This window comes from Erythranthe guttata, chromosome 14 (assembly GCF_056151865.1).
Source record: "Erythranthe guttata isolate IM_541 chromosome 14, IM_541, whole genome shotgun sequence".
Lineage (NCBI taxonomy): Eukaryota > Viridiplantae > Streptophyta > Magnoliopsida > Lamiales > Phrymaceae > Erythranthe > Erythranthe guttata.
In genome coordinates this window covers 22,870,572-22,887,869 of record NC_142546.1, presented here as the reverse complement: position 1 = coordinate 22,887,869, position 17,298 = coordinate 22,870,572, and the positions used below count along the sequence as shown (strand labels likewise).

The 17,298-nt window shown below is 35.1% G+C and overlaps 3 protein-coding genes across 4 annotated transcripts; 2 read left to right on the top strand and 1 right to left on the bottom strand.

The window, feature by feature from the left end:
• Positions 1-241: 241 nt before the first annotated feature.
• On the top strand, positions 242-4,566 carry LOC105959160 (putative respiratory burst oxidase homolog protein H). 2 transcript variants are annotated; one of them, XM_088814148.1, is made up of 14 exons: positions 242-855; positions 959-1,121; positions 1,233-1,281; positions 1,408-1,521; positions 1,602-2,408; positions 2,492-2,584; positions 2,658-2,773; positions 2,881-2,983; positions 3,062-3,144; positions 3,226-3,367; positions 3,479-3,610; positions 3,696-3,824; positions 3,961-4,039; positions 4,159-4,566. In XM_088814148.1, the coding sequence occupies exons 1-14, from the start codon at positions 492-494 to the stop codon at positions 4,266-4,268; spliced, it is 2,484 nt and encodes an 827-aa protein (XP_088670274.1). In that variant the 5' UTR covers positions 242-491; the 3' UTR covers positions 4,269-4,566. The 2 variants fall into 2 exon arrangements, with proteins under 2 accessions (XP_088670274.1, XP_088670275.1); XM_088814149.1 differs by having other exon boundaries at positions 304-845.
• Positions 4,567-5,599: 1,033 nt separating this feature from the next.
• On the top strand, positions 5,600-9,750 carry LOC105958731 (putative respiratory burst oxidase homolog protein H). Its single transcript, XM_088813923.1, has 14 exons — positions 5,600-6,131; positions 6,263-6,425; positions 6,527-6,575; positions 6,671-6,784; positions 6,871-7,680; positions 7,759-7,851; positions 7,946-8,061; positions 8,164-8,266; positions 8,353-8,435; positions 8,514-8,655; positions 8,726-8,848; positions 8,970-9,098; positions 9,194-9,272; positions 9,341-9,750. The coding sequence occupies exons 1-14, from the start codon at positions 5,798-5,800 to the stop codon at positions 9,448-9,450; spliced, it is 2,448 nt and encodes an 815-aa protein (XP_088670049.1). The 5' UTR covers positions 5,600-5,797; the 3' UTR covers positions 9,451-9,750.
• A 779-nt stretch (positions 9,751-10,529) lies between these two features.
• On the bottom strand, positions 10,530-11,104 carry LOC105958890 (WUSCHEL-related homeobox 4). Its single transcript, XM_012982893.2, has 2 exons — positions 10,805-11,104; positions 10,530-10,715 (listed from the first exon to the last, which is right to left on the bottom strand). The coding sequence occupies exons 1-2, from the start codon at positions 11,102-11,104 to the stop codon at positions 10,530-10,532; spliced, it is 486 nt and encodes a 161-aa protein (XP_012838347.2).
• Positions 11,105-17,298: the final 6,194 nt, after the last annotated feature.

Here is a 17,298-nt window from a genome sequence, read left to right as displayed (position 1 = left end):
ATGTCAATCCTTACTTTATTCCCAAATCAAAATGTCAACCCTTACCTACACAACTAACATTCCTAACTAACTTAACGACGTGCCCCCTACTAAATTCTTGGCAAGCTTTTTTCCCCCCTAATTTGTCACCAAACAAATTAAATAATAAAAATAATATGAAAAAAATAATTAATTTCCTCGATTTATTATTGCTATTGTGCAATGAATCTAACCACGGAAGAACAATTAATATTCAAGAAAAATAAACAACTTGTTAAAGCTTAGCTACTATAAGATCAATGAACCATCCATATTTACCAAAACAAAAGGAATCTTTTTAAATATGCCTTTTTGAGGTATAATAACTAATCTAACTAACTTTGTTCCTTCTCCTTTTTCATTTTCCGGCTATCTTCTTCATCCATACATGCATACATATATATATAAAAATACCCTCTCCTAAAATAGTAGGAATTTAAAAAAAAAAAAAAAAAAAAGAGATATTTCTTTTAATGGCATCATCGGAGATGTCAGAATTATCGAGAGGGGAATCCGTAAAATGGATTCTTGAGAAAATAGATATTGATAGCATGTCGGAGGTACCGATTTTGGGAGAAGGGCAAGCGGGCCCCGCTTCGAAAGAGGGATATTTGAAGAGAAAAACTAGCAGTATAATGAAGAGGAACCGGGTTCAAGATTCGGGTCCTAAAATGGGTAGGACCGAATCCACTGCGGCCAAGGGTTTGATGAGCCTCCGGTTTCTTGACCGGACGAGGACCGGGAAAGAAGAGGACGCTTGGAAGGCGATCGAGAAGCGGTTCAATCAGAATTCCGTTGACGGAATGTTGTTTAAGGACAAATTTGGGGTCTGCATTGGTACTTTATTTATTTTAATTGTGTGTATTTTGTTTGTTGATTATATTGTGCACGTGGTGAATTTTATTTACGAAACGTGTTTTGTGTGTGTGTGTGTGTGAAGGGATGGGAGACAGCAAAGAATTTGCCGGGGAGTTGTTCGAGGCTTTGGCGAGACGAAGGAATATCGTGGCGGAAAACGGGATAAATATCGAACAAGTTAGGGAATTCTGGGAGGACATGACAAACAATGACTTGGATACTAGGCTTCAAATTTTCTTTGACATGTAAGAAAACTTTCAATGTGTGTTTTTGTGTGTGTGTGTGTGTGTTTTTTTTTTTTATGGAAAAAAAAAAGTCAAAATAGGTTGATGAATTTAGATTTGACTTTTTTTTAGGTGTGACAAGAATGGTGATGGGCAGTTATCAGAAGATGAGGTTAAAGAAGTGAGAATCATCAAACTAATTAATTATTATTACACACCTTTCTTTTTGTTTAATTTCTCTTTTTTTATTATTATTTTTTTAATTTTATGAATCAAGAAAATGTTTCTAATTTTTGTTATTTTTAAGGTTTTAGTAATGAGTGCCTCAGCAAACAAGCTGTCCAAATTCAAGCAAGAAGCTTCAACATATGCTTCTTTAATCATGGAAGAGCTTGATCCTGATCATCAAGGATACATAGAGGTTTCTCTTAATTTATATATATTTATATTTATTTAATTTTTTGAAAAGATTTATAAATATATAATTACCTCGAAAAACAGATGTGGCAACTCGAAACACTATTGAGAGGAATGGTGACCTCGAACGAAGGCAAAAAGCCCTCGGAAAAAACCGGAACACTCGCAAGAACCATGATCCCTAAGGAATACAGAACCCCAATCAGCAAATTCTTCTCCAAAAACACCGAAAGATTCTACGAGAATCGTAGGAGAATCTTCGTCCTCGTTTTTTGGACGTTCGTAACACTCTCCCTATTTTCTTGGAAGTTCTACCAATACAAGCAACGGGCCGCTTTTCGAGTCATGGGATATTGTCTCTGCTTCGCCAAAGCCGCAGCCGAAACTATAAAATTCAACATGGCCCTCATTCTCTTGCCCGTCTGCCGAAGAACTCTCACAAAACTCCGAGAAACTTTCCTCGGGACAATTATACCCTTCGACGACAACATTAATTTCCACAAGCTCATCGCCATCGAGATTCTACTAGGGACAGCTGTCCACATAATCATGCACATGAGCTGCAATATCGTGAGACTTACAACGTGCCCGAAGGACCAGTTCGACGCTATTTTCGGACCGGCTTTTCATTACAAGCAGCCGACTTACTTGGGCGTGGTGGGGACCACCGTCGGAGTCACCGGTGTTCTAATGACTGTTTTAATGATTTTCTCGTTCACACTCGCGACGCATTCTTTTAGAAGGAACGTTGTTAAATTGCCGTGGCCGTTTCACCATTTGGCCGGGTTTAATTCGTTTTGGTACGCTCATCATTTATTGGCTATTGTGTATGTGCTCTTGATCATACATGGCTACTTCATATACCTCACTAGAGAATGGTACAAAAAAACGGTACGTTTTTTTTTTTCACGAATTTCTTTTTCGATTTTTTTTGTCTATGAATAATTTATATTAAAACGTATATATATTCGCAGACGTGGATGTATATTGCGGTACCGGTGCTGGCCTACACTAGTGAGAGAATACTTACGCTGTACGATCGTAACTACAAAGTTGACATTATTAAGGTAACCACATTATTCAAAACGATTTTCTTTTTCTTTTTTTTCGGATTACGAATTCGAATTCTTGTAATTACAGGCTGTTATATATACCGGGAACGTGTTAGCGCTGTACATGAGTAAGCCGCCGGGATTCAAGTACAAGAGTGGGATGTACCTTTTCGTCAAGTGTCCCGATATTTCAAGTTTCGAGTGGTAACATACATATAAATATAAACAATGTTCTAATCGAATTCTTGTTAATTAACGACGTCGAATTATTATTTTTATATAAAAAAAATCGATTCGGTTGTAATTTACAGGCATCCGTTTTCCATCACTTCTGCACCAGACGACGATTATCTAAGTGTTCATATACGTACATTGGGCGACTGGACTACAGAGCTTCGAACCCAATTCGCAAAGGTCAATTACATATTTAATCGAATTTATGACTATGAATTTAAATGTTCGTACAAAAATCCATAACCAATGTTTATACAGGCGTGCGAACCTCAATGCACACAACCAAGAAGGGGAAATCTAGTGAGAATGGAAACCAAGGCATATTCGGACACTCGACAAGAGTGAGGAAACTAACTTTGATCTCTACACTTTTAATTCTTTTTTCATGTTGCGTATATCTTAATATAATTTCGTGACAAAAGGTTCCCGAGTATCTTGATTAAAGGGCCGTACGGAGCGCCAGCTCAGAATTACAAGAAATACGACATTCTCTTGCTCGTCGGATTGGGAATTGGTGCCACGCCATTTATTAGCATTATTAAAGACATAGTGAACAACGAGTCTGTAAGTATATATACTACTTATTATTTTTAGCCGAATGCAGTTTCGGATTTCTTTTTACGCAACTTAAAAAAAACATGGGATCGAAAAAGAATCAAAACTTTCATTTTGCAGGTGCTAACGGATGATCTAGGTGGCGATAAGAAAGGTCCGGAAAGAGCGTATTTCTATTGGGTGACGAGGGAACAAGGATCTTTCGATTGGTTTAAAGGGGTTATGGACGACATTGCAGAATACGATCATAACGTAAATCGTCAAAATCTTTTTTCTTTATTCTTCTTGAAATTTTATTTTTTCTTTATCAAAATCTTTTTTCTTTTATTTTTTGCAGCATATTATAGAAATGCACAACTATTTGACTAGTGTGTACGAGGAGGGAGATGCCAGGTCAGCCCTAATAGCAATGGTGCAGTCACTGCAACACGCGAAAAACGGGGTGGACGTTGTCTCGGAAAGTAGGGTAAGAGATTCTCACTAGTACTACTAGTCCATGCAGAGCAGAACAGAACATATATTTTTTTTTTGTTTTCCTTTTATTTTTTTTTACTGATTTTAAGGTTGTTGTCTGATCGAACTCGCAACCGAAATACATATAGATACGGACACATTTCGCACGGCCCAATTGGAGGAAAGTTTTCGGCCATTTAGCGAGCGTACATCCTTCGACTCGGATCGGTAAATAAATCCATCACCATCATTTAACTTCATATATAATTAGATAATATCATTAATTCTTATATATTAATGAAATTGTTTTATGTCTGGAAAATTATAAAATTAATTTATTTTCTCAGGTGTTTTCTACTGTGGAAGTCCGACGTTAACGAAACCGCTAAAAAGGCTGTGTCAGGAGTTCACGATGAACACGTCTACACGGTTCCAGTTTCACAAGGAAAACTTCTAGAAGAATGTATTGATTGATTGATCAATTAATTTGGGCTTAAAGAGATGAAATGCTGATCAAGAACAGTTACACTGGCCTGGATAATTTAGGATATAAGTTTTCGTGTCGAGGTTTAGGAAGCAAGACTCGATGATTGTTTTATGATCAGTGATAAGATATTATTGATTTTTTTATTCTTGTAGATATATGTACAATTATAGTTGTGACTGTGATGCGATGACATGCGCTTTCTGATGCATAATCGCATCTTCAATTTCTCTTATTTAATCATCGAAAAAATGACACGAAAACTTGTTACGACCTTCGTGTTATGCTCAAAAGTATAAATAGAAAGAGAACTAAGTTGAAACGGAAAATAATGGAACGTATTTATTACAAACTTCAAACGATTACAATAAAGAGTGAAATCGGGAAACCTATAAACTGAAAAAGGCTTCGAGGGATCTACTCCATGAACACAGAACAGCTAGAGTTCAGAAGAAAGACGAAAGACAATTCACGAAAATCAGCTCCCATCTACGATGGGAAACTTGCTATTTATAATACGTTAAAAAATAGAAAGTGCTATAAATAAACGAAAGTCGTTAAACGCCATCGATCACTTAAGTTGAGATATTTATTAACTTTTGGAGCTAATAGGACAGACCCCCTTGTGTTATTTATAATCGTTGAAAAAATCATCGTGTTAAACAAATTAACAAAAATCTCCTTATGTTTTATTTTAAAAAACACAGCCCCTTATTTCAAAATTAGTTGTTAGGCTCACGTAAAATGAGTCAATGACTATAATTTCCCTAGTGAATTTTTTAATAATATTTTAATTTTAATAAAAGAAAATAAAAGGAAAAAAGAAAAAAAAAATGGACTCTATCTTCTTCCCGACGGGAAAGATGGCCCTTTTGAATAGGAAGGACTGAATTGAAAATTTTAAAAATTTCTTTTTGGTGCTGAAAATTCTGGGGTGAATCTGTAAGTTTTGAAACTTCTAATACAAAGGGTATTTAGGTCATTTCAGGTCCTAAAACGCACCCCCAGATGCTAATAGGGCGAGTGTAGAGCATGATAACCTGTCAGGGGCCTTTTCGGCTTTGACTAATTTTCGTAGGGGGTCCTTGCTAAAAAAAATAATATAGGGGTGTTTTAGGCAATTAGAGATTTCACAGGGGTAGTTTTTGCAAAACAAATTGCTGACTTGGAGGTTGCCACCTGTCTCCTTGTCAGAGCTCGAGTAATATTTATACTGGATGAATGTTAGATATCCACATTTAAAATCCATGTGAAATGGACTGAAAACAAGAATCTATATATATATAATTACATATCCATTTGTCACCCCTCCTATGTTTCAGGTACATTGTTGGAACCAACAATCATAGTATAACTAATTTAACTAACTCTTCTCCTCTCTCTCTTCCGTTGTATCTGCAACCCACATATATAGTACATACTATCTATATACACACTCTCCTGGAAGTTGTTTAAACTTTTTAACACAAAAAAAAGAAACAGAGAGATATTTTTATTTTGTAATGGCATCGTCGGAATTACCGAAAGGAGAATCGAGAAAATGGACATTGGAGAAAATAGAGATAGACGGAATGGCGGACGTAGAATCGGGCACCGCGAAGGAGAGATATGCAAAGAAGAAGGCAAACAGCATAATGAAGAGGAATCAGGTCCACGATTGCGGGCCCCACATGGATTCGTCGCCGTCGAGTGTGAACAGGGGTATAATGGGCCTTCGTTTTCTCGACAGAACAACCACCGGGAAAGAAGAAGAGGCCTGGCTAGCCATCGAGAACCGTTTCCACCAGAACTCCGTAAACGGAATGCTTTTTAAGGATAAATTTGGCGAATGCATTGGTATTTTTTAATTATTTTTTGATATATATATATATATATATATATATATATTTACATTATGTAATTTTATTTTATTTTTGGTCTTTTTAATTTGGTTGTGAATGTGCATGTGTTGTTGTGTGGGAATGAAGGGATGGGAGATAGCGAAGAATTTGCAGGGGAGTTGTTTGAGGCGTTGGCGAGACGAAGGAATATCGTAACGGAAAACGGGATAAACATAAAACAAGCGAGGGTATTTTGGGAAGACATGACTAACCATGACTTGGATACTAGGCTCCAAATTTTCTTTGACATGTAATAAAACTTCCCACTGTGTGTTTCTGTGTTTTTTTTTTTTTTTTTTTAAATTATTCTAATTTCTAATGAGACTAATAAATTTAGATTTAATTTTGCAGGTGTGACAAGAATGGTGATGGAAAATTATCAGAGGATGAGGTTAAAGAAGTGAGAATCAACTTACTTTTTTTATTTTATTTTTGTTTAATTTCCTATTTTTTTTAATGAATCAAGAATGTGCTAATTTTTTTGTTATTTTTAAGGTTCTAGTAATGAGTGCTTCAGCAAACAAGCTGTCAAGATTCAAGCAAGACGCTGCGAATTACGCTTCGTTGATCATGGAAGAACTCGACCCCGATAATAAAGGATACATAGAGGTCTCGATTCATTTTCTTCAACCGATCTCTCAAACTCTTCTCCTCTTTAATTAAATCCAATCATTTTTATATTTTTTCCGAAATAGATGTGGCAACTCGAAGCACTATTACGAGGCATGGTCGCCTCGAACGAAAAGGACAAAAAACCCCACGAAAAAACCGAAACACTCGCACGAACCATGATCCCTAAAGAATACCGAACACCTATGAGCAAATTAGTGTCGAAAAACACCGAAAATTTCTACGAAAATTGGCGCAGAATATGGGTCCTCGTTTTTTGGACAAGCGTGACGATTTCCCTATTTTCGTGGAAATTCTATCAGTACAAACAAAAGGCTGCTTTTCGAGTCATGGGATATTGTCTTTGCTTCGCCAAAGCCGCCTCTGAAACTATAAAATTCAACATGGCCCTAGTTCTATTACCCGTGTGCCGAAGAACCCTCACAAAGCTCCGAGAAACTTTCCTCGGGACGATTATACCCTTCGACGACAACATTAATTTCCACAAAATCATCGCCCTGGAAATTTTCTTGGCCTCCATTCTCCACATACTGATGCACCTTAGCTGCAACTTTGTTAGATTAGCATCATGCCCGAAAGACGAGTTCATCGCTATTTTCGGACGGGCGTTTCATTACCGCCAGCCGACTTACTCGGATCTGTTGGGAAATACCATCGGTAAAACGGGCATTATGATGATAGTCCTGATGACTTTTTCTTTCACACTAGCAACGCATTCCTTCCGGAAAAACGTCGTTAAGCTGCAGGGGCCTTTTCGTCATTTGGCGGGGTTTAACTCGTTTTGGTACGCTCATCATTTACTGGCCTTTGTCTACATCATGTTAATCATCCATGGACATTTCGTTGTCCTCACCCACGAATGGTACAAGAAAACGGTACAACACGTCAACTTTTTTTTTTTCGAATTTCAAACGAGTTTTTTTACATAATTCACGAATCGCTGTTGTTGGCAGACATGGATGTACGTAGCAATGCCGATGCTGGCCTACACGAGCGAGAGAATACTCGCCATTTACGACGACAACTATGAAGTTGACATCCTTAATGTACTATAATATATATACCATTTCTTTTTTTGTTCAAATTATTTTATTGGTTTAATTAATTTTAATTGTTCATAAATTACGGTTAATTCTCCAGGCCGTCGTGTACACGGGAAACGTGTTAGCGCTATACATGAGTAAGCCGCCGGGATTCAAGTACAAGAGTGGGATGTACCTTTTTGTCAAGTGTCCTGATATTTCAAGTTTCGAGTGGTAATATTATCATAACACATGAACTCAATTAATTCTATATTTTAGAAAAAATAAAAAATCTTAATTATTTTATATGAATTGTTAATAGTTATTAATTTGCAGGCATCCATTTTCGATCACATCGGCACCAAACGACGACTATCTAAGCATCCACGTACGCACATTGGGAGACTGGACAACCGAACTTAAAAACTATTTCACAAAGGTTTAATTATTAGATACTTTTGCTTTATGTATATATATATATATAAATATAGCTCTAAAAGAATAATCCTATGGAAACTTACGCAGGCATGCGGTCGATCTACGCAACGAAGAGGGGGAAATCGAATGAGAATGGAAACCAGGGGATATTCGGAGATTGACGAGGATCAGTACGAAATTTAATTCGATAATCCATATATATATAATATATATATACACATGATTATATTTTCATTTGCTGATAACAGATTCCCGATAATCATAATTAAGGGGCCGTACGGAGCGCCAGCTCAGAATTACAAGAAGTACGACATTCTTCTGCTCATCGGTTTGGGAATCGGTGCCACGCCTTTCATTAGCATTATTAAAGACATAGTGAACAATGAGCCTGTAAGTAATAATCATAATTAATTAGCCGAAAATATTTAAATATATATAAGTTCGTCGTCGTATCGATTAGGTAAGAAAAGGCGGGGAAAAGAAGGGTCCGGAAAGAGCGTATTTCTATTGGGTGACGAGGGAGCAAGGAGCTTTAGACTGGTTCGAAGGCGTTATGGACGACATTGCAGAATACGATCATAATGTACGTATGTAGGTCTACTAATTTAATACTAGCTACTCCGATCCAAGCATTGTTATAAACTCGATCGGAAAAAAATAATTTTAATTTAATTTAATTATCTCAATTATATATATTGATGCAGCATCTGATAGAAATGCATAATTATTTGTCGAGCGTGTACGAGGAAGGAGACGCTCGATCAGCCCTAATTGCAATGGTGCAGTCATTGCAACGTGCGAAAAACGGCGTTGATGTCGTTTCGGATAGCAGGGTAACAATTACGCATATAGATAATTATACACACACACACACACACACACACACACACACACACACACAAACTAACAAATTTGTATATGTACACAGATACACACACATTTTGCACGGCCGAATTGGAGAAAAGTGTTTACGCATTTAGTCGATGCACATCCATCGACTCGGATAGGTAAGCATAGTATATAAACAAACTGAATGAATATATATACAATGTAATATAATCATTTTTATGTTCAGGTGTTTTCTGTTGTGGAAATCCAACGATAACAAAACCGCTCAAAAAGCTCTGTCACGAATTCACCATGAATTCGTCGAGCCGTTTCCATTTTCACAAGGAGAACTTCTGAATATATTAGAAATTTGCGACGAAAGCTAATGCAAATTGCAGGTCTAGAAACAGTTACTCGTCGGGGCCTGGAAAATTAAAGTATATAGCGATCGATCTAAGTTGAAAATCGAGCTTCACTAGATCGAGTGTTCATGAATTATATATGATCATTCAATCCAGGCCAATGATTTTTTAATTGATTTCATGTCATTAAATGTATATATCTAAACAGTCATATATATCAGCCCTCTATGTACAAAACAAACCAACGTCTCTTACAATCGCAACAACAGAATTCGAGCAGTCGTCGTTTAATTAACATAGTTTCCATTAATTAAAACCAGAAGAAGGGGGAAATTTTTGAACATATATAGCTCCACTAATTATATTGTGGACAATATACAATTTAATCTATATCATTTAATTAAAATATTAAAAAAAAAATTATTTTGTGCCATTTTTTTCCCGAATTGAATATTTATGACTAAAAACAGTTCGGGGCCACTGCCCCCAAACCCCCTGGCAGAAATTTAGTCCCACGCCATTGGAATGGTAGGTTTGAAAGGAAATTTTATATATATATATATATATATATATATATATATATATATATATATATATATATATATATATATATATATATATGCACGTGATTTTTGAATGGTAGGTTTGAAGGAAATTATATATGTATATACAGACAAATGAAATCACAATATGCAATGCTTAACAGAAGAAAACAACCGATCGAGGCTACAAACTGATTGGCAAAAGTCAAAACTATTAAGACTGACACTTGATTTTTAATCACTACAGATTAAAGAACACGTGCGAAACAGAAAACAGCCAACAGTACAGTACAATTAATTAATTAATTAATTAATTAATTAATTATAAAATATATAAACTTGTCTGCATGGTAGTAGGGTAGACTAGTTTAGAGAGAGAGAAGTACAGAATGCAGAGAGAGAAAGTAAGTGCGTGCATGTTATATATGCCAATATGGCACCTATATTATTAATTTGAAAGATAGCTAGGGTTCATATATAAAGCTGCTGGCGGCGCATGCATGCAATGGTTAATAATTTTCTTGAATGCTTATTACACAGTAGTTGGTCTGAGGGGAAATAGCTCTAGGGTTTCCAGGGGCTTCTTCTTTCTGTAGTAGCGCACCGAATCCTGGCCGTTCTTCGTTTCGATCGAGCAATATTCTTTCGGAAGATCTTCCACCGTCCATGTTTGTTCACGACGGTTCATCATCATTCGGCCTCGATCTGCAGTAACCTCCTTTACACCAACGTGCACACGTATCAGTCAATTTAGCTTATAAAATAATTAGGAGGCAATAATGAAATCGCTTGGCTTTTAGTACGTACCTGTGGGAAAAGTCGTTGTTCGGGACAATTGAACAATATTTGATCATGGGCGAAGGGAGAAGGGGTAGTGTTATGATAATTGTTAATTAGTAGCTGCTGATGATAGTACAGTTGGGATTCCTGCTGTTGGTGCAGTTTGTTCCTGAGATTTTTCCGATCCCTGGCTTTGCGGTTCTGGAACCAGTAAAGCACGTTTTTGGATTGAACCCTACCGTAGAGGGAAAGTTGGGCGGTGATTCTCCCTATCTGGGAAGGGTTTGGCTTAGTCAACCCACTTCTGTACAGTGCGTGCAGTACCATTACCTGCTCTTGCGTTGGACTCCATCGACTACTACTACTACTAGTACTACTGCAATTAGCTCGTGAAGGAGACATGCATATATATATGTTTGTATGTATGTATACTTTATTTAAGCTGGTATATAGTTTTTAGGGTTTACACTACTTTACAGTTATATGTTATAATATGTGATATGGAAAAAGTGTAGTGTATGTATATATTTAAGGGCACCCCTGAAGTATAGCTCATGTAACACTTACCCCCTTAAACTATCATTTGTAACACTTACCCCCCTCAACATCAATTATTTTATATTTTAAAATTTTAAAAATAATAAACATAACAATCTAATAATTAACGGTTCATAGAAAATTGAAAAGTAACTAAAATTAATTATTGAAATTTTTTTAAAAAGTATTCTATATTGGGTAACAATGAATGAAAATATATCTAAAAAAATTAATGAACTAAACTAAATTTAAATACTTAAGATTTCTATTAGTTATTTATTGATTTCTTAAAATTTATCGATAGAGTATCTTTGATTAATTGGTCCAACAACAATTAGATGTTATTTATTGAATAAATATCCAACGCAAGATAATATTTTTAAATTTTAAAATATTGTATTTTTCAACAGATATTTTTAGTTGTATAATTTAATTATCTTTTTAATTATTCCTTTCAATAAAATAATTTTTTAAGGTATTAAAATTTAAAATACAAATTAAAGTGTGATTGAGGGGGGTAAGTGTTACAAATGATACTTTAAGGGGGTAAGTGTTACAGAGGGTATACTTTAGGGGTGCAAACTGTATTTAACCCTATATTTAAACAGAAAAGGTGGATTGGATTTGGGGGTTGGGGGAGAAGCTTTAGCTAGAGCTAGAGAGAGAAAATTGGACGGATGAGAGAGAATTAATTTTGTACCAAACAAAAGTGCTTGTCATTACTTACGTCGTCAGCTGCTTTCCAGCCGGGACATTCAATTCGGACAGGCGGGCATATATATATGGGTAAACTTCATTTTACATACCTGAACTATACCCAACGTATAAAATACCCCCCTGAACTTCAAAATGCATCAAAACAGCCCACATTTTTTATGGTCAACGTTAAAAATGTTAACACCGTCAGTTTTTTAATAAATCCGTTAGTTTTAAAGGGTTTTTACATTTTTGTCCCTAAAATCTTCTTCCTCCTTTCTTCTTCCTCCGGCCTTTCTTTTTCCCCATTTCTACTTTTCTTCCTTCTTCTCACAAAGGTTTCTTCCCAAACTTCATTTAAGAAAAAAAAAGAAAAAAGATTCTCACAGCAAAATAAAAGATCAGCCTCCACGACCTCCACAACCTCGTCTCTGTCAAGAAACGAGCTTCAATCTTATAATAAGATCAAATTGGATTTATTTTCAACTGGGTGGAATTTGGGTGTGCTCAAATTGGATGGGGTCAAATTAGATTCTGACCATTTTCTTGAATATTGGGCTACTGGGTTGAATTCAATTGCTTTATTTAACTACAAGTTCCAGAGCTTTTTTTTCTGTTTTTTTTTTTTTTTTTTTTTTTTTTTTTTTGTGTGTGTGTGTGCGTGTGTGTGTGTGGGTAGGAAAGTACTCATCTATTAGGATTATTGCAAAAAATAGTTTAATCGTTTAGAAACCCAGTTTTTTCCCGAACCCCCAATTTCATTTTCACATTTCCGGTGGAGAATTGTACTTTGGCGACGGAGCTCGCGGATTCCGGCGAAGCTTACGTGTTCCAGTAGAAATATTGTATATTCCATCGGAATTTTTATATATATATATATTAAACTCAGGGCCGGCCCTGGGGTGGGGCGAGCAGGGCCCACGCCCAGGGCCCAATTGGCTAGAGGGGCCCAATTTTTCATTTTTTATATATTATATATTTTTTTATATATAAAAATTTATTGTTTTATTATTAAAAAAATCATAATCTTTTATTTAAAAAAAGATCTTCTATTATTATTTTTAAATTTAGTATTAAAGTAGACATAAAATTTTAATATTTTATTTAGTCAAACAAAAATTTATTACATATTTCTCTAACATTTGTTCTTAAATTCCCGTATTATTAGTTATACAAATTTTATTCTCGCCCTGGGCCCCCGAATACGCCGGACCGGCCGTGATTAAACTAAGGGGTAAAAATGTCAAAACAAATGCAGAAATTATAAACATAATTTTATATGCAAAAGTCAAAGTGCCACGTCAGCACGACCAAACAGATTCTAAACGGAGGGGCTGTTTTGATTCATTTCGAAGTTCAGGGGGGTATTTTATACGTTGGGTATAGTTCAGGTAGGCAAAATGAAGTTTACCCTATATATATTTATATACAGACAAAAGGGTTCTTTTCTGTGATATTAATTATTATTATTAATAATTAACCAGCATCTCTAGGGTTTCTAATTGTAAAATCTACACACATCCACCAAAAGTTACAGCAGGTACAAATATTCTTACTGCATGCAGTTCGTATTAGACACTGAAAACCAAATTATTAAACTACGGTGTATTAATTACCTACACCCTCAACACATTAATTACTCCAAAAACCCTACTCGTTTTAGACCTTCGGAAAATCAACCGGACGTCAGATCTTAGACCAGCGGTGGTGAAATGATGAACGGAAAATGATAATTACTATAAGAGAGAGAGTTTGGGATAGAGCATAAATTGTTCTCATTTATGTTAAACCGTGTCTCTAATCGGGGACTTATTACAAGACTTTTTATCTAGGAAGATCTTTCTAATTGCTACCTAGTTTAACTCGCTCTAATTACTTAGGAAGATCTGATCTAGTTCCTTTTGTATTATTAGTCGTCATACCTCTTCACTTGTCATTTAAGATTTAAGATTAATATTTTAATAAAATCTTTTACGATAAGACTATTTTACTCCAAAATTATAATTTACTTATATTATTTCAGATTTATTATTTTTCAAATTGCCAAACTCTATCACGTTCCAATTGTATTTCTTCTTCTTCTCTTTATTTCCTCTCTACGCCTCCATCTCTCCCCTTGCATCTCAGCCCTGTCGCCGCCATCTCTCCCCTTGCAACTCAGCCCCGTCGCTGCCATCTCCCCCTTCCACCTCAGCTCCGATGCCGCCAAGTTCTCCCTTCTCCCTCCGTTTGCGGCCGCCTCTCTACTGCCGAAGCCGCTCCTCACGCCCTGATGGTGAAAAATTCTCTCCATCTACCCAGCACTCCGGTGATGAAACATTCTCAAACAAATCCCGTCTTCATCGCCGGATCTGGAGATCTTGGTGTTGTTGACGTTGCCGCCATTGCTATAAATTTCGATATAGTTGTATAAGACAAGAACAATAACTCACAAATCCCTATCTACCTCTACTCATCGTCTTCGCCGCCAGATCTGGTGATCCAACCGCCGCCGCATCTTGCCCCTTCCACTTCCACCCCACCGCCGTCTTCTTTTTAATCTTTTTTTTATGCTTTTGATGTTGAGTATCTTTCACAAAAAATAGTTGTTTATGCTATTGTCCTATATTTATAGTTGTTTTTGTTATTCCGCTATTTTTATAGTTGATTTCGTTATTCTGCTATTTGTTTTAGTTGTTTTCAATATTAAGCTATTTTTAGTCGTTTTTGTAGGTTTTTGTAGTTTTTTGAATAGTTGTTTTACAGTTTATAGTTGTTTTTTATTAAAAAAAAATGGCAAAGAAATAGTTGTTTTTGGAAAAAATGCCAAAAATAACTGAAAATTAAAATTAAGAAAAATGAAATAAAAAAGTCAAAATTGTAGTCAATTTCGGAAATAATAAAGTTGGTTTCAGAATCTGTATAGTTGGTTCCGAACAAAAAAAAGTGAAATTAAAAAAATTAAAATATTTTTTAAATAAAAAATTAAAAGAAAAATATTTTTTTAAAGCTATTATTGTTAGTTTTCAAATAAAATAATAAAAAACAAAAAAATTAAATTTATTAAAAAAAATTATGGAAATATTATAGTTTGCAGATGGCAATTTATGGAAAGATTTGGAAAGCGATTTTTTGGAATATAATCAATCACGCACGATCGTAGGGATCTTAAATTTCCAGATTTTGTGTGTATGTCTTCTATAAGGCTATTTTCGGGAATCATTAAAATAGTGGGTTTCCTACTAATATTAAAAATATGGATGGATCCCCTCTTTATTAAAAAAACACTAGAGGGGGTTATGACTGATACTCCCAAATTACTGAGGTCGAGATTTAGGATTGCTCCATTACTAATACTAATTTACATATATAATTTCGTTATCTATTTAGAATAACATCTCCGAATCTTCTGCTTCTAATGAGTAATGACTCTCGTACAACTTGCCATCTACCTCGTTGATTTGACCGCGAGCTTCTATCTTTGACGTGTATTGAATCGCTGGACCCAATAAATTTCATTCGGCTCATACATTTTATCCTTGTATTATTTTAATAAGCTGAATATGGGGTGTTCGGCCCAAACTTGTAAAACTCATCCCATCATAATATATATATATATATATATATATATATATATATATATATATATATATATATATAACTTTCCAAAAAAATACAAAAACCCCCCAAACTGCAAATAGCAAAAAAGAAAAAAAAACTCGAAAATTCGAAAATTCGAAATCAAGCTTGAAGGTTGGGCTTCGATTTTTTGATGTAATTTCGACTCTTTTATGTGAAATATGCATTGGGTAGGTCGATGACGGAACCAATTTCATGTTAAAAAGCCCTACAAATCGATTTGTGGGGGTTTTTTTTTCGCAAAAAAATGTTGGAACGCCCAAGATGGGCGCCCAAATGCAGCTTGCACGCCCAACTTGGGCGTGCACTGTATGAATAGGCGTCTAAGTTAGGCTTTTACGCGTTTTGGGGGGTTTTTGGATTTTTTTGGGAAGTTTTGGGGTTATAGAGAGATAAGGTGTTTTTTGTTATAAACCGCAAATATCAATTTTCAAACCACAAATAGCAGGAGGTCAACAATACCTGCCGGGGAGAGGAGTTTTTTTACGGGTGGAAAAAACGACGTCGTATTACAGAAAGTAGATTAAAAAAAATGTGAAAATCAAGCACACATGTCACAGTCGAGCTGGTTAGAAAATAAAAGAAAAATAAAAGATTTGGGGATGGTGATTGGACCGATGGAACGAGACGACGACGTTTGAGGATTAGTTGGGCCAGAAATAAATGAGAAAGAAAAGGCATAAAAAAAAAGATCTATCCCCATATATATATATACTTAATATATATATTTGGTTTTTTTTTTCCGGTTTTCCAGAACCATCATCTGTTCAGAAGTGGGGTCATTCAAAATTTGAATAATATATATTATACATCGGTAAAGAGAATAAAGGCGTGGTATCATTTTACATAATTAATGAAAATTAAATATGAAGTTAATTTATTATTGTTATTATTCCAATATTTTATTGAATCTGATAGTTACTTGAGTGCTTGGAACATTATATTAGGAGTAACTATTTTACAGCCCACAGAACCTACCAATAGGCATTGAGTACGTACAAAGTTAAGATCATTAATCATTACCAACTGCATGCATGAGAAAACTGATTTTTGTCCCCCTTTTAAATTTTTAATGGCTCTGCTCCGTTTTTCTTGTCTGAAAACTGCTTTTCGCCCAATACGTACGTACGTGATTGACACTCAATATATATATATATATAGATATATAGATATTCTGATTGTGTACATATATATATATATATATATATATATATATATATACTTCTTGAATCTCAGAGTACGTACGTACAGTGGCGGATCCAGGATTTTTGCCAAGGGGGTTCGAAATTGTGAAATAAAAAATTTAAATATCACTTTATAAAAATAGTGGACCAAAAATTTACAATTTACAAATTTTAGGTGAATTGTGAAAATATTTAAAGAGAAAAAAGTTGAAAAATGTTAAAGATTTGAAAAAAAATCCAGGATTTTTGCCAAGGGGGTTCGAAATTGTAAAATAAAAAATTTAAATATCACTTATAAAAATAGTGGACCAAACATTTACAATTTACAAATTATAGGTGTATTGTGAAAATATTTAAAGAGAAAAAAGTTGAAAAATGTTAAAGATTTGGAAAAGAATCAATTTTTGAGAGGGTGGGGTATCGAACCCGCAACCTATTAGTGAGTTAAAGTCTAACTTTACCACCTCAACCAATAGCCTTTTTTGT

Excerpts from the sequence above, each read along its gene's own strand:
- LOC105958731 (XM_088813923.1), top strand. The coding sequence starts at position 5,798 with ATGGCATCGTCGGAATTACCGAAAGGAGAATCGAGAAAATGGACATTG. Across the intron at positions 6,132-6,262 it reads TAAATTTGGCGAATGCATTG|GGATGGGAGATAGCGAAGAA; the intron begins GTATTTTTTAAT and ends GTGGGAATGAAG. Across the intron at positions 8,062-8,163 it reads GATATTTCAAGTTTCGAGTG|GCATCCATTTTCGATCACAT; the intron begins GTAATATTATCA and ends ATTAATTTGCAG.
- LOC105959160 (XM_088814148.1), top strand. The coding sequence starts at position 492 with ATGGCATCATCGGAGATGTCAGAATTATCGAGAGGGGAATCCGTAAAA. Across the intron at positions 856-958 it reads CAAATTTGGGGTCTGCATTG|GGATGGGAGACAGCAAAGAA; the intron begins GTACTTTATTTA and ends GTGTGTGTGAAG. Across the intron at positions 2,585-2,657 it reads ACAAAGTTGACATTATTAAG|GCTGTTATATATACCGGGAA; the intron begins GTAACCACATTA and ends TTGTAATTACAG.
- LOC105958890 (XM_012982893.2), bottom strand. The coding sequence starts at position 11,104 with ATGGTACTGCACGCACTGTACAGAAGTGGGTTGACTAAGCCAAACCCT. Across the intron at positions 10,716-10,804 it reads AACAACGACTTTTCCCACAG|GAGGTTACTGCAGATCGAGG; the intron begins GTACGTACTAAA and ends GTTGGTGTAAAG.